Below are 17,321 nucleotides of genomic sequence, written 5' to 3'. Positions count from 1 at the left end.
CACCCAACTCTAATGGGTACCTGACATTAGTTTAGGACAGTGTTTCTCAAACTTTTTTGTATGGCGGCACAGTAAAAAAACTACAAAAATTTCGCGGCACACCACGAAGAGCAACAGTTGTTTTATAATAAAAAAGAAAAAAAGATTTTACCTTTTTTAAGTATCACATTTAATGTGAAGGGTGTGCCTGTTTTTGAGAGCAAATTCGATCTAATCGAGGCTCCAGAGCCGACAAACAAACTCGCATTTCATCGTCTATTGTAAGAAGTCTCTCTCTTTTCTTAGACTTGATTTCAGTCAGTGCTGAAAATCCAAACTCACAAAACCATGAAGATGCAAATGGAAGAATTATTTTGATTGCTTTTAAACTGATTGCAGGATATAACTTGTTGATTGAAATCCAAAAGACATCCAGGCTTTTCTCTGCAAAACTTGACTTAAGAACTGCATCGTTTTTTAAATCTATGAGCTGCTCTGCTTCTTCAGTTGTCAGATTTGTAGCTTCATTGTTTCCAAATGGATAGCTGACCCATCCATATTCATTACTTCCAATTGTTGGAAAGTAATGCTGCAATGCTGACTGCATGTGTGTCAAAGTGTCCAGAATTTCGGAGCTGATTTCTTCATTTGAAGTAGGCCTACATTCATTGTAAGTAGGAAAGCAGTCGAAGACTCCTTTCGAGATCTTACTTTGCCACAAAGACAATTTTTCCCCAAATGACTTCAGTTTTGAGGATGCAGTGATGATGGTTTCCGATGGTCCTTGAAGACTTAAATTCAATGAGTTTAATTTATCAAATAAATCAGAGAGAAATGTCACCTTAACCCACCAGATCTCGTCATTAATAGATAACCCAAAGTCTTTTTTTTCAGCCTCCAAGAATGAAATCAACTCGGCCTTGAGTTGGACGACACGCTTTAACACTTTTCCCCTGGAGAGCCAACGAACGTTGGTATGATACAGCAGACATTTGTAGTCTGAGTCCATTGCTTCACAGAGCTGAGAGAAAAGTCGGGATGCAAGTGGTCGAGATTTGATAAAGTTTACAACTTCAATCACTTGATCCAGAACAGACATAAAATCTTTCGGCAAAGATTTGAAGGCAAGAGCTTCTCTGTGGATCATGCAGTGAACAACTAATACATTTGGATTTTCTTGACGCACAAGAGTGACGAATCCCTTTCTATTTCCCTGCATGGAAGGACAGCCATCGGTGCAAACGCTGACACAGTTTTTCCACTGTAGTTTGAATAGCAAAATGTTTTCGTTCACCACTTTGAAAATATCTTCGCCTTTGGTCGTAGTTGGTAAGTCTTTGCAAAATAAGAATTCGTTGACACATTTTTCATCCTTTATGAACCGAATAAAAGCTAGAAGCTGGGCTTTGCCGCTAACGTCAGTGGATTCATCAACTTGAAGAGACCACAGCAGAGACACTTCATCGTCAGTCACGTCGAAGTGTTCGCAGATTTGATCTTGTAAATCTGACGACAAGTCTTCAATTCTGCGCGAGATAGTATCATTTGACAAAGGAACTTTTTTAACTTTTTCGGCGGCATCGGGTCCAAGGATAGTTTCAACAACTATTGCTAAAGCTGGTGCAATGACTGATTCAGCCTCTGTGTGTGCTTTCTTGCGTTTTGCTAATAACTGAGCAACCTTATAACTTGCAATCAATCCCTTTTCTGGCAGCTTTAGGTAGTTCGTAAGTTTCTTAGCTTGTTTATTTTGTTGAGCCCTGATGTTTTCGAAGTATTCCCTCGGTTGCGCTTTTACAGATGGATGTTTTGTTTCCAAGTGCCTCTTCAATTTGCTTGGAACAAGCGCCTCATTCGACAGAGTTGCATTGCAGATCAGACAGAATGGCAATGGAGAATCTTCAGGTCCCGAAGATATGAAACCATATCCGATGTAATCTTCTTTGTACCTTCGTTTGGTTCCTTGCTTTTCATTTAACGCTTGCGCAGTTTCATTCTTGCTAACGTATTTCTCCATGGATAACAATGAATAATGCTTATTGATAATTTGTTATTATTAAAATTCACCTAAACAATTTACATGAAACACATAGCTTATTATTTGTAATAGTAGGCTAGTAGAGACTAACAAACACTTTCTTGTCTGTTTAAAGTTTAAATGCTGGTTTATTCATGTTAGATCGTCCATATATAAAGGCCTAAAAGGAATTCAATTACCCCCCCCCCCATCTGTTAATGAGCACATTCTTTCGACATGCCAGCATTGTGGGTTACTGGGTTACAATAACAGGACGGGCCTGACAAAACAATAACATTTACTATCACATTATTATCGTAACCAATTCAAGAACTGACGTGAGTCTGCTAAGGCGGCCTACATTCGAGTCATTATAATAATATTTGTATAGTGGACAATGCTATAACCTGAAGAGCTAACAACCCTTTCCGTCACTATGGAGCGATCCACTTCTATTACTGGTCGTTGCAAGTGGGGATGTCATCGCAACGTAAAAAAAAAATTAATAGTAGACAGACCTGTGTAACGCTGCACGTGTGGCGTTCTGAAAACTCCCGCGGCACACCAGCAAATCTTCGGCGGCACACTAGTGTGCCGCGGCACACAGTTTGAGAAACACTGGTTTAGGAAAAGTAAAGGAGGTTGGTCGTTGTGCTGACTATATGACACCCTGCTCATTAACTATTGGCCAAAGAAAAAGATGACCTTAACATCATCTGCCCTACAGATCGCCAGGTCTGAAAGGGGAACTTTACTAATGTGTGGCCCCCCAATATCGACTGTCATCATGGCTTCACACAACATAAAGCAGCGCTATAGCACCCCTGTAATAATGCAGTGGGTACCGAGTCACATAGGTGTGACTGGCAACACTATTGCAGACTCCTTAGCCCACCAGGGAGGGCAAATTCCACCCACTGAACAGTTTTCATTATGCTCTGGCTATAATTCAAAAAACAGAAATGGAAAAGTGGTTTGAGTGCTGGGACAAGTCCCAAAAAGCCAGTGGAGTCTGGGAGGCCTGAGCAAGCTATTATAGCACAAAGCAGGACAGGCCACTGTTCTGTTGGCTCATATTTCTCACGGCCATGGCCAAACTTCGATTCACGGGTGCCCCCGCTGCGGGGAAGAAGAGGAAACCATGCCTCATATTCTGTTTGACTGCCCCAGACTTGTGGATCTCCGCCTCGACAGGTCTGGGAAACTAAAAATTCTCGACTTGTATGGCGACATGTATGCACTACTTAAGACAGCAGGGTTTCTGTCCAGGGCTTTTGCAAGAGAGGATTTAAGCCTCTCAAGCCCTCACTCAAATGGAGTTTGATGATGATGATGAATGTGTTTACGTTGAATTGGTGCTGTTTTACATGAAAATTTGCAATAAACATAAACCAAGCATGTAAATGGTAGGTCTAGGTTTGTAATAAGCCGAAAGGTGATCAATATTTTAGTTGATTTAGATTCTAAAAAGTAAAAAATTGTGAGAGATCGATTGATTAGAAAATTTGTTTAAAACTCATTAGATAGTAAGTAGGTTAGGGTTAGGAGAAAGTTTGTTTCAGGGGCTCAGGGCTGATAGGGTTAACTCATTTGTTTCATTTATCCCCCTCCCAAAATGTCTTTTAATTGCTTAAAACTGAAATCTTATAATTTAAAAAAAAGAGCATGGATTTTCCTTTAATGAACAAAAAGGTTATTGAATTTTTTACCATGATCTGATAGTAAGTGACAAATAGGCCAAGAGAATAATTCCATCAGAAGGTGTAAAATAATACCAGAGAGAAAAATTTAAGCTTATGTAATAGAATTTATAGGATTCAACTGTATTTTTTTACTTGTGTTATGGTAGGTAAGTGGTATTAATTATATTGATAGTTCTTATTGAACAGCAATAATGTATATATATAATAATATATTGAAGGGAGTATAAAGATTTGAAATGAAAGAGAATGAAACATTCTACATCAATTTATAATCTTAAGATGCAAGATGATGATGGCAGAAGACCATCATATCTAATAGTGGCAATGTCTTCAGTTCTGATAATTAAGGATGCATGCATTGTTTTATCCTATCAAATACTTAGTGACTAATGTTCAGGGCAAACATTAATGAGATAATAATAGCTGATTTGAGAAAATCTTAGGTACTAACAATCTTTATTACTTGATTTTTATATCAAATAGATCAATTTGTCGAAAGTAGAGATGGCAACATGCTAAAATGGAAATGTGTATTCCCAGACCAGGAAATGTGTATTTTCCTAAATATAAAGAAATATACTCTGGAAAGACTAAAAATCATTTAAGCATGTAAAATAAAAAAAATGCAGCAATCCTAAAATTAACAGAGCATAAAGTATTATAAGACATTCTGTACATTTTTCAAAATGTTTACACATTTAGTCCTTGTCATAGACTTTCTAGAATATGTTAGAATGTTGCCATTCATGTCACTTGGCAATGATTTTTATAATCATAATGCCTGTAATATTTTATTCCTCATTCCATAACAGCACCAACATAAATTCATTCCAAAAAGTAGTTTTGTTTATAGGCTACTTCTTTACGAGTTATGCAGACACTGGAAACAGTTTATAACACATTTTGAAAGAATTCAAATTTTTTCTTTCAGAACACTCTTTGCAGTCAGCAATGAATCACTACAATCACTAATAACTAACATTTTAAAGATTTTTTTTCAGGAAGATAATCCTAATTAGTCATTGAAATTGTTTCTAATATAGAAGCTGGGCTATTAAGTCTGGTGAATAGCTGTTGTAAGATATAGCTATTTATTCTGGGTTATGATGCTTGAAGTTGTTTTAGAAAACAAACAGATGTGTTGAAGGAGGGCACAAGGAATCAAGAATTTAATTTGTTTTTTCAGCATAAGAAAAAGCTTTTCTTTTGCAAACACACTCAGCCTTGAATGAACAGCCAACTTTACCCCTTTTCTTAAATTTTAGATTCATAAAGGATAAGAAAGGAGATCAATAAATCTCTTTGAAGATGGGAAAAATTATTGCTTTTGAGTAGATATAGTTACAGATATCTAGATCCTAGAGCTACTAGTCTAGACCTAATAAGTAGTCTATATCTATAATTAGATCTACTGTGATCTATGTCTAAGTCCTGTACACATCTGATGTAGAATAGATTTAGATTTATATCCAAATCTAGATCTAGAATAATAAAGATCTAGATGGATCTTGTTCTAAATCTAGATTTACACAAGTTCTAGGTGCCTAGATTTAGATCCAGTCTAGATGAACTAGAACTAAACAATCAATTAATTCCCAATCAGTTTGAAGACTTGAAATAAACAGACATATTGAAAGGAACTCAGCTTTATTTAGATCAATAAGATCTAGTAATTATTTTTAATTTTCGAGTGACAGCGTATGGAAAAAAAAAAAACAACAAAAAACTATCTTGTGGTAGACCTACTAAAGAAAGACCCAGCCATTGATGCACTGATCTACTTATATGATTAGCAAGAGCCAGTTTTTTATGTAATTTTTTTTTTTTTTGCTTTTGCAGGGGAAATTTTTTAGATGATAAACAGTACTCGCATATTTTTATGTCCATTTGCAAACAAAATATGCAAGATGTGTACTTGAAGGCAACTCTTTAAAAGGTCAAATAAGCAAAGATTTTGAACTGCAAATATTTTTCATGCTTTTTTTCTGCTCAAAAGTTAAAATGAAAGTAACACAAATAGTTAATAATTTAAAGTTGGAAATTACTCACTGATACTACAACAGCTAGAGTTTCTAAACAAAGTCCCATGACTTCAGTAGAGAATTGTGTGGCTATACTTATAAGTCCTTCTAGTATACTTTGTAAATAAGGGACCAAGAGTTGTGTGTTTCCAGACAGCTTCAGATGATCACAGAAGCCAAATACTGCTCTCACTGCTGATATTCTAATACTGGGTGGTTGGGTCATGTGCAGTCCTCCAACTGTGGCTTGTAACAATCTTAAATCAATCAATTTTAAGTTAGAGGTCACAATGTCGTAATTGGTTTTAATGTAGTTAAATAGTCAATCAAAAGTTTTAGTTCACATATCAAAATTGAAACTCTTACTTTTCAATCAAATCTGGTGGCATGGCTTCTGTAAATTTACTAGCTGTCCACAAACACCGTCCTATTAAAAACGGTGAAACTGAAAGAAAACAAACACAGAAATTTTAACTGATAATGTACATTTAAAAATGTGGAGTCTCAAATAAAAAAATTATTTTAAAAGTCTAATGCAGACATAATTAAATCATTATAAGAAAAGTTCCAATGTTAGGACTAATAATCTAGTTACCAGAGAGATTCATGTCCCCTAGTACCACTGTTTGTAAGAATCCAGTCAGGTGAAATTGCACTGTGCCAGACTTGATAGCTTTGACAATCATTTCTTTCACTGACCCCAGAGCCAGCATACAGGATTCATGGATTTTCCACCTAGTAAGTTTTTAAAAACAAAAGTAAACAAGAAAAACATTAAAAAAGTTTTTTCAAAGCTTATATTAAGGGTACCTGTATCAATCAGTTTGGATCAGTCATGTCATTAAATTTGTAATAGATATAGACTAACTATAATAAAACTGGGCGATTACAAATATTTTTACCAATTGTTTTTGTTTAGCACAATTTTATGCTTTTATCTTTCTCAATACGCTATGATCCTATCACCTGCCTGGACCAGTTGGAAAAGGGTGGGGAGAGAAAGAAAAGGGTAATTGGGTGTTCACTTTTTAAATGCATCTGTAAAAAAAGTGAACAACCTGAATTTGAAAGCCTCCTCAGGCCAACACATGAACCACTGTGCCAGGGAAGTGCTTATGAAAACAGGTTTTAGAGTTATCTATTCTTAGTTTCAAACTCACTGCAAAGTATAAAAGGGGACTAATTCAACTTATACCACATCAGGTAAATACAACTTCTTTTCCTTGTTTGAGATACCAAACAAAATAATTAATTACCAATAGTAAATTAACTAATTGGTTATTTTTTTTTATTCTTGTGTTGTCAGGTAAAAGAAAAAATTGTGTAAAATTTCAGCTTGATCTGAGATTAGATGGACAAATAAACATACAGTCACGGTGGATGTAAGTTTTGTAAAAATAAAACATTTTCCTTGTACAAAAAAAAATTAAAGCAGAAACTGTAATTAAAATGTTTTTCGAATGTAATCTAGTTACCAACCAATATTGATTCCCTGAATTCCTTGCATTCTCAGACTCTTGTAGATGTTTAGTAACAGCCTGACACAGGGCCTCTGGACACAAATTGGCAAATTCAACAGCTAAAGACTGAAATATGTAGAGAAGAGTTGATTCATCTAATAAGAGCGACCAATGTACCATCACTTCATAGTTTTAATTTAAATGAGCCTTTCAAAATGACAACAAAAAAAAAAAAAAAAGCATTAGTACTGACCATTAACAAATCTTGAGCAGATATTCGAACAGAGTAAGAAAAACTGTCATCATCTTCATCTTCCACAAATTGATCTGGATTATTGCTCCACAGTCTGATCTATCAAATGCAAAAAGTTTACTTTCATACATTGGGGTTTATCTTTTATTACTCATTTTAAACAATCAGTATTATATTAAACAAAAAAAAACGGGTTACAGTGAGAAAAAAAAAAATCTCTGGTTGAGATCTTAAATAATGATTGAATATCAATCATTTGAACAAGGAGCAAGACTTGGAACAAGGACAGATCCAAGTTAAGTATGAAAAGCAACTAAAATTTGAAAAAAAAAGAAGCTTTTTTTGTATATGTTTATCTCTTGATTGTAATACTTATGACTATGTTCTTCATCTGACTAATGGGAGCTGTCAAAGGCAAAGAAATAAAGCGAATACATCCCTTACTGTTAATGTCACTAACCTGATCTTCTGTTATTTGCATGTAAATAATAATGTAGTATATAATTTGATCCACTGACTTCTTGATTGTTGACCTAAACTTGCTAGACTCAATCAGGTTGTGCACAAATTCAAACACAGTATAGACTAGATTCTCAAACCCTAAAAATTCACCTAATTCAAAGAATAAAATAGAACAAATAGTTTCATGACATTGTGATATTATGAAGATTTGAAAAGCAAGATTAAAATTCTAATGTTGAGATGTTTATCCTAACTACTGGAGTAACTAGCTTCAATTATATACATCTGACATATTACATTCATGCTAAATGAATAAAGATTGATATGTAACAACTAACAGTTCTTAATCATACAAATGATGATTCATTACACAATTTTTTAAAATCTAGAAGTGCTGTTAAAATTAAGGTGTCTTAACATCTTAGTTCTAATTCTAGAATTTTTTTTTAGCTAGCTTTAGATGGGATATTAAAAGGCTTCTTCTCATCCATTAAGCTACTAGAATAAGAATTTAGTTATCAAACAGCACATGTACTTTTCTATTGACCAGTAGCTTTTGGTTGCTGAACTGTAACTTTTTGCAGTCTATGCCAAGGAACTTGATGTTTTTTTCAGTTGTTCAGCACTGCCATTCAGAGTGTTGGATATGTTGGGCTCTGGTGGTAGTAATGTCTGCCTAAGGTGGATTCAGATGGTTTCATAAGAGTGGGCGCAGTGTCCACAGAGTGTGTGGATTTATTTTGTTGGAGTGGTAATTTAAAGGTGTTCTGTTCTTAGTTGGAAGATTGTAGATTGCTCATTGCAGTGGAGGAAATTTAAACTGTCCACTTTGTTAGGCATGGTCATTTCTTGTACATAGCTCTGCCTGTGTTGCCTGATGCCCATGGGTTGAACCACCCCTCTTTGTGATTGTTGACTAACATTACTTTTGAGTGAGGTAATTTACTGGTCTAATTGGTTGTTCCATTGATAACCCCACATTGAAAGATTATTGGCCTTTTCATTTCTCAGGATGACTGTGCCCAAGGATCCATTGTAATGGGACTGTGATATTTACTTTTAACATCAAATTCGGATTATCTTGATTAGTGTCAACTCTCTCAGACAGGATGAGGTGCAGCTGGTAAATGCTTGCAGAGTGGATTGTGAGTCTGTAAAGATAACAGTATCTGATGGTGATTGTATTCCATCAACTGTCAGCAATGCTAAAGTGAATGCCTCAATTTCGTTCAGTAAAGTTTGAGGAGTAATCAGTAAACTTATTTCAAAGTGTTTATTTTTGGGTAAGATCAAGAAGGCACCAAGACCAACATTGATGGTGGCTTCAAAGGTTGATCCATTGGTGCATTTATAGATAGCTGTTTTTGAATAGCTTTCAATTGTTTCTAGTGTACCTACTTTAAGCTCCCTCGGATTTGATTCCTTTGTTAGGGTATTATTTAATTAATGTGTTTTCATTATTGGTTGTTTGAAGTGAAGTCCAGGAGCTATGTTCGAAAATCTGGTAATTATTTCTTTCTTTTTGGGTTGATGGTGTGATTGATGGGCTAGTTTATTTATCTTTGCATCTTTTGTTTGTTTTTTGTTTCTCTGTGTCAGTATGTGGTAAAGATGGTCATCTTCCAAACTTCTGTATCTGTCAATAGCCTCTAGTGCTGCTCTGTTGCACCTTAACTTAAGAGTTCAATATTGGAGTCTATTTCACAGGCTGCTTTCCTAAGCTTGTGCATTGGGGAGTGATCGTTTTTTCTGCCATTTTGCCAATGTTAGATGCTAGGGATATTGGCATATAACTTTTTGTGTCACCTGCTGGTTTATTTTTCTTTATGATGTTGGCAGTTCTCTTTTCCTGTGGTATGTCTCCAGTTCTCCATGTAAGGCTGACAAGATTAAGTATGCGGTTTTGGGTCTATGATCCTAGTCCCCAGATCATTTCATTTGTTAATTTATCAGGTCAAAGTCCTGGAGATTTTCATAACATTTTAATGCGAATCAGATCTGACAGTTGACAGAGATTTTTCTTGTTTCTTTAGAATGTTGCTAAAGCACTGGTCAAGCTGTTTTATTTATTGTGATTTGTTAATGCCAGTGAAGAATTTATTAAAGATTTTGGCTTTTCTAAGGTTTCTTGTTATCAGGTCCTCAGAGCCTTTTATAGGCTGGGAGTTTGTAATTTGTTTCTTTTCTGCTAGCCGGTGCAGAAGGGTCCAGGCGTTTCAACCATCATGTTTAGATCTAAAAGCTCCAATGTAGTAATCCACTTTCTGTTTATTTTGTACCTAAAAAGCCGTCCACATGTAATTTGTCTCTTTTTCTCTAGTAGTTTTTTGTTTTTTTTAATCCAGTCTATATTTTTTTCTTTTATTAGTTTATCTAAATCTGGTGTCCTAAAGGATTTGTATTTCCTAACTTGACCTCAAGGGATGTACTTTTTCACTCCTTCTAAGATGTTAGAGACTATAATTGCATAGGTTGTGTTAACATTTGTCTCAGTTATGCTTGATGTCATGTTCCACATTCTAGTGAAAAGCAGGCCAGTTGGCGTTTTTATTTCCTCTATCTTTGAGATGTATTCAATTCTATTCATGATCTTTAGTGTATTTCAGGAAAGCTTTTGATATAATTATTTACCATTGTACACATGCTTTTAATGGTAAGTAGTCATCATCATCATCAAACTCCATTAGAGTGAGGGCTTGAGAGGCTCAAATCCTCTCTTGCAAAAGCCCTGGACAGAAACCCTGCTGTCTTGCGTAGTGCATAAATGTCGTCATACAGGTCGAGAATTTTGGGTTTCCCAGACCTGTCGAGACGGAGATCAGCAAGTCTGGGGCAGTCAAACAGAATATGAGGCACGGTTTCCTCTTCTTCCCCGCAGCGGGGGAACTGTGAATCAAAATTTGGCCATAGCCATGAGAAATATGAGCCAACAGCACAATAACCTGTCCTGCACTGTGCTGTAATAGCTTGCTCAGGCCTGGACAGCTTCCACCACGGGGAAGTGCAGTCAGGGCGCCTCATGCGCTCCCAGACTCCACAGGCTTTTTGGCACTTAAACCACTTTTCCATTTCTGTTTTTTGAATTATAGCCAGGGCTTGATGAAAGCTTACAGCCTGTTCAGTGGGTGGAATTTGCCCTCCTTGGTGGGCCAAAGAGTCTGCAATGGTGTTGCCAGTCACACCTATGTGACTCGGTACCCACTGCATCATTACAGGGATGCCATAGCATTGTTTAATGTTATATGAGGCCATGATGACAGTGTTGATATTGGGGGGGGCCATGGTCTGGGGCTTTGCAAAACTTGTTGTACAGATTTTGAGTCAGTGACCACAACAATCTGTGTTGCCCTCAAATGTCCCTCGCCAAGTTGAGAGTCAATGACTTTTAAGGCTTCACAGACTGCCATGGTCTCCGCATCAAAACTGCAAACACTACCACATGGTCCAAAGATTTTGACTGAGTAAGAGCCAAGAAAGTCGATGTAGGCTCAATAGCCTCTTCCAGAATCTATTGATGCCGACCCATCAGTGTATAAAAAAAATATTACTGGGCTTGAAGGTAATAATGGTCTCCAGAGCTAGGATTTGTAGGTCGTTAGATGAACGACTTAGCTTAGTGGCATTAGGGTCTACTAGTTTCAAGCGTATGTCTGGGGTCGTTGGGCGACACCAAAGGGGAAGGGGATGAAAGCGTTGAATGTTTTGTCGGTTGGTGGAGTATGATGCATAAAAGACTGCATCTGGATACGTCTTCTGCATTTCCAAACATCCACTAGTTTTCTAGCTGAGAGGTATTCATCCAGCCTTTTATACCGCTCATAGCAGGTCAGTACTGACCTTTCCATCCTAAGGTTTAGTGGACCTATATTAGCCATTATTTCAGCCGCATTTGTCCTAAAGGTTCCACAGACAAATCTTAGTGCTTGGGACTGTATTTTATCAAGTTTTTCAAGAGCAGTCCAAGAGCCATAAATTTGCACAGGTAGGATGTAGTCTATCTGTGATCGGACTGCTCCTAAATACAGGGATCGGAGCAATGGTAAGAAGATTTCTTCACTTTCATTCAACATGTCTAGTTCACAACTTTACACAGTTTATATGCCTCAAAGTGTTTTTTAATGTTTCCATTAAAAAGCATGAAAATACTTTTAAGTTTTTTTTTAGTGAAAGGAACGGCAGCAATAGAGACAAGAAAAATGTAAGTTGAGTTAATATAATTAGATTCAAAACACAAACACATTTTTTTAGAGTGACAAAGTAGTACATTCATACAGAAAACCCAACAGAGAACTTAAATGTAAATTCTTACCATCAGAATCAGCTGGATCATCAGCATCTTCCAAGTTATTGACCACTGTTCTGACAAAACTGGACAATTGTTAAGGCTGGAAGTACTATGTTTCTTATCCTCAACCAAAACTTATGCATCAAATATAAAAGGTTTTTCAAGGAAGTAACTTTAGAATAGTTAAGGATACATGTCAGCACTCTGTGTGAACATAGTCCATATACAAGGTAAAATGTCAGGGAGCCACTGAGACATTGTCTTGGGGAAACTTTTGATTAATGTTGTTAAGGCCTGTGAATGAGTAATAAAAAAGTAGTCACAGCCATCAAAACAAATATCCAAATATTGAAACTAAGAGAAACTATTCATTAATACAACTTTTTTTTACAAAATCTTAATGTCTTAATAAAACTATCCATATTTTTTGTCTTGACCTTAAAAAAAATGTAAACCTTAAATTACTATTTTAAACACCAATTTGGTGAAATGGCAACTAAAAAAAACCTTACAGCTATTACTATTTTAAACACCAATTTGGTGAAATGGCAACTAAAAAAAACCTTACAGCTATTACTATTTTAAACACCAATTTGGTGAAATGGCAACTAAAAAAAAAACCTTACAGCTATTACTATTTTAAACACCAATTTGGTGAAATGGCAACTAAAAAAAACCCTACAGCTATTACTATTTTAAACACCAATTTGGTGAAATGGCAACTAAAAAAAAACTTACAGCTATTACTATTTTAAACACCAATTTGGTGAAATGGCAACTAAAAAAAACCTTACAGCTATTACTATTTTAAACACCAATTTGGTGAAATGGCAACTAAAAAAAACCTTACAGCTATTACTATTTTAAACACCAATTTGGTGAAATGGCAACTAAAAAAAACCTTACAGCTATTACTATTTTAAAAACCAATTTGGTGAAATGGCAACTAAAAAAAAACTTTTAACTACTTATAAATACTCTTTTATAAAACTTCATCTCACAAAGTTTTGACATTTAAAAAAAAAAATGTTTGCTTTGCTAATGAATACCTTTATGACTTCAAGTTTCAGACCATTATCACAGGTTGCAGATGTAGGTAGGGTTAAGCAATGAATAAATGCCTTTGTAAATTGAGGAAGTACTGGCATCAATAGTTGCTTAGCTATACCCTGCAGGGAAATAAAAATATTGATCTTAAATTAGAAAATATTCACTTACTTGTATTTTTTTGTAAACAAATGATTTTATGTTTTAAGAGTATAATATTGTATTGTCTCAGCTCTATCAAACCTTTCTATTTTATTTTTGGTATTTCCCCAAAATTAGAAAGTATAAATATAATATAGATTGAATTGAGAAGCCAAAGAAAGTCATATGAGTGCAAGTATGTGTCAGGGGAGGATAAGAAAGCGGGTCTTTCCACATCATGTAAAAAATCATTGGAGAAATTACAATGAGCAGGTTAACAGAAAACATAACGGGGGTTCCAGAGAGCGAAAAGACAGAGGAAGAGACGGAAAAGGAAAAAGAGAGCATGTCAAAATCATACACATTTTTTTTTGTATGGCATACCTTGTGATATTCTTGCATGGTAGACACCATCCCAGCAACAACATTAAATATATGTACAGATCTTGATCTAGTTCGAACACCAAATGTCTGCAACAAGTAACAAACATAAAGTACATAATAATATAACAAGTCTCAGATCCAACAAGGAGACAGAAAGGTGAGTGGAATGCCCATAAGCAACTCTGTTAGAAGGGTGACTGCTGCTGTTTTTTTTAAATTACATCAAATATTTTTGTTTACAAAAAAAAAAGTGCAATACAGTAGAACATTGATTATATAGATTAATTGGGAACAGTATCTGGATAGATACTCAGAATATTATTTATAGCTCCTTTTCACACAGACTAACAATACCAAAGCCTTTGTTTGCCAGACCTGTATGATGAGCATTCTGCTATACATGGTCAACCTACTTATGGCAGGAAAAAAGCTAAATATCTTCCACCTCCGACCTTTAAAATAAGGTGCCAAGATGCAAGATAAAATAACCAATGAGGAAGTGCTGCATGGAGCAGGGTGACAGGAAATCAGCACTGTTATCAGCAGCAGATGCCTCGGCTGGTTGGTCATGCTCATCGACTTCCACATGACATTCTGTATGGTGATCTAACAGAAGGCAGGAGAGCTGTTGGTTATCAACTTCTAAGGTATACTGATGTATGCAAACACAACATGAACCTCTTCAAAATCAACACTAACAGTTGAAAAAAAGAGGCACTGGATTGATCCACATGGAGAGTGAACATACAGGAAGGGAGTCCCAGATTGCAGATGCCATACACAACATAAGTAGAAAGAAGGGTGAAAGTGCAACGGCGCCTGGTGATTACAGATGTCTAACCTGTAATTGCAGCTGTGTATCAAGGATTGGCCTCTTTAATCACACAAGAAGTTGCAAAGGGAAAAGATCGTCTCTCGAAATGCCACAGAAAGAATTTTCACACAACAAAGGTACAGATATCAGATCACCCTTGCTCCACAGTTTAGTAAACCACAGTCAAGAGCTTCTCTCATTCACTTTTTTTTTCTTGAACCATCACTAGAGTCAAGTTTTGATACGAATTTAACAATAATGCCTCAATTTTTTTTTATGCTCGAAATTGTGGATGTGCCAACCTTATAAATCTTGGTGACAGAAGCTCCACTTTATGACAATTTTATATTTCCAGCTTTTATTCCATTGTCAGTGCATTACTTTTCCAACGTGAATAAAGCCATGTTTCCTGCCTCAGCACACAGCAACCAAACACTTCTCATTGCCTTGCAAGTTTTGAATCCATCAACTTGTTTACACGTTTCAGAAACAAGTGCTTTGAGACTGCCTGAATAGACCATGATCAGGAAGCAATGCAATACACAAAGTAGCACATCAGCAAGTGCACTTAGATACCAAACTGTTAAACTAAAAAACAAAGAAAACAAAACAATGCAGAATGACTGACGTTCGGATAAACAACGTTCTACTGAAATACTTAGATCATTCTAATGAAAGAAATTGGGTGAGATGAAAAAGACATGTCAAAACACATTTGAAGTGATTAACTAACCTCAGCTCCAATAAAAACTTTGTACAGCTCTGGTAGTATAATTGGGGCCACATGTCCCATTTGTGAATCTGTAACATCCTGGCAAAACTCTGAAGTAGATTTTTATTGCTTTGACAATCCGTTTCATGATATACACATAACAAGTAAATGGCATTGTGATTTAAATAGTGCAAATTAATATATTATAATTAAAGATAGCTTTTAAAAAAATGTCCAAAACCTTAGGTTAAGCTAGATGACAATCATTTCAAATAAAGATAATGTCTCTTTAAAAACAAAATACACACCTGTTTTATTTTCAGGGAAGCTAATATTGATTTAGAAAAAAATGATCCTACTATAGGCATGAGATGGAGTTAACATAACAAATAGTGAATGTTGATTGAATAGCGAACTGATGTCCTGATGATTAAAATTTAATTCAGGAATGAAAGACATAATTGTAATCTGGGGATTTGAACACTCAGCCCACCCTAGAACCTGATGAAATTTGAGAAGTTAAATGATATTCCTTAAAAAAAAAAATTGATCACTAAAATGTGTGAACTTCACTAAATTAACTATATTACTTCACTTTAAAATTTTTAGAATGAAAGGAAATTAAGTGAATAATGCTTTAATAAGAAGCCATCTCAAAAACAAACTGAGAAAGGTAAAAATAAAATGATTAATCTTCAAAAATGACTATACCTGATAATACTCGCATTGAGCCATGAACAGCATTGGGTTGTCCACTTGTAAGTGCTTGCATAAGCAATGGAAACAGTTCTGGCCAAACCTCTGGCCAGTCCCAGTGTGCTATTGCAGATATAGCATATGCTATACTAGATCTCACTTTACTTATTGACTCTGACAAACCCTGGGGAAGCAGTTGTCGAATGTGTGCTTTGGCCTAGAGAAAATAAATTTCAAATAAATTAGGTTTCTTTAGCTTTCACTATCAACTATTTGAACTTCCCCTTCATATAAACACCAAAGTTAGTAACTTACAGCATTTGTAGCTTCTGGAGCAATAAATTTGTCTGATTGTTGGGACCAATGACATGCCACATATTGTTTGAGCAGAACAGAGGCTAACTGGCGAATGGCTAATGGTCCTTGTGGATCTACTGTAATTTCGGCTAAGTAAACACCAAATTCTGTCAAAAAAAAAAAACAAATGGTAAGAGAGAAGAAACAGCTTCTTGTTATGCATTATTAATATCATCAGCCCATGCTCCGAAGAAACTTTAAAAATATAACAATTTTTCAAATCAAATACATTTGCACAACTAGAATAAAATGTTGTAAAATGTTTTATAATTTTCGGATGTTCCTTCAGAGTTGAAGATAATTACTTCCTAGTCCAAGCCTCCCGCAGGACGACGGAGGATGGGAGCGGGCAGGGTTTGAACCCGGGACCATCGATGAATCTGAACGAGAGTCTAGCGTGCAGACCACACGACCAGGCAGCCATCCTATATATATATATAGCACATCCTGACAATGTCAATACTATTTTAATATAAATATATAAATTTTATAATCACAGGTGCTAAGAAAACTAGTAGCTTGGCTTCAGAACCGAGGAGTCTCAGGTTTGAATCTCAGATTGGGATTTTTTAATTTCCCGATTTTTAGAACGCTTCTGAATCCACCAAACTCTAATGGGTACCTGACATACATTGAGGGAAGTAAAGTTGGTTGGTTATTGTGCTGGTCCCATGACACCCGTGTTAACCATCTGCCATAGAAACAGATGAAATTTACATCATCTAGATTTTATCTATCTAGATCTATAATGGATTCTATATCAAAGATTAGATCTATAGTCATTTTCATCTAGCCAACAGTCTAGCATTGGCCTGCAGCGCGCTTGTTGTTAATATAATTATTATCATGAAGTTAAATGATTTATGCATTGTTTAAAGGCTTATATTTGATCAACCTAGTTATATTATCAAGGTGTTTAGTTACATTATATATAAATATTATAAAGCTGAGGAAGTTTCTACCAACCAGCTTTCAAGAAAAAGGATCCCA

The 17,321-nt window shown here is 35.6% G+C and overlaps 1 protein-coding gene across 1 annotated transcript in view; it reads right to left on the bottom strand.

Moving 5' to 3' along the window:
- LOC106078915 (importin-9-like) overlaps positions 1 to 17,321 on the bottom strand; it is a 41,310-nt gene that overhangs the window by 9,735 nt on the left and 14,254 nt on the right. Inside the window, exons 2-14 of the mRNA XM_056026590.1 lie at positions 16,290 to 16,438; positions 15,990 to 16,191; positions 15,300 to 15,388; positions 13,753 to 13,839; positions 13,230 to 13,349; positions 12,374 to 12,474; positions 12,205 to 12,263; positions 7,894 to 8,045; positions 7,434 to 7,532; positions 7,200 to 7,306; positions 6,316 to 6,455; positions 6,087 to 6,165; positions 5,749 to 5,977 (exon numbers count right to left, since the gene is read on the bottom strand). Of these exons, the coding sequence (XP_055882565.1) occupies positions 5,749 to 5,977; positions 6,087 to 6,165; positions 6,316 to 6,455; positions 7,200 to 7,306; positions 7,434 to 7,532; positions 7,894 to 8,045; positions 12,205 to 12,263; positions 12,374 to 12,474; positions 13,230 to 13,349; positions 13,753 to 13,839; positions 15,300 to 15,388; positions 15,990 to 16,191; positions 16,290 to 16,438 (1,613 nt within the window). The remainder of the gene's footprint in view (positions 1 to 5,748; positions 5,978 to 6,086; positions 6,166 to 6,315; positions 6,456 to 7,199; positions 7,307 to 7,433; positions 7,533 to 7,893; positions 8,046 to 12,204; positions 12,264 to 12,373; positions 12,475 to 13,229; positions 13,350 to 13,752; positions 13,840 to 15,299; positions 15,389 to 15,989; positions 16,192 to 16,289; positions 16,439 to 17,321) is intronic.

The sequence above is a fragment of the Biomphalaria glabrata genome, chromosome 4 (genome assembly GCF_947242115.1).
Source record: "Biomphalaria glabrata chromosome 4, xgBioGlab47.1, whole genome shotgun sequence".
Classification (NCBI taxonomy): domain Eukaryota; kingdom Metazoa; phylum Mollusca; class Gastropoda; family Planorbidae; genus Biomphalaria; species Biomphalaria glabrata.
This window is presented reverse-complemented; position numbering and strand designations above follow the sequence as displayed.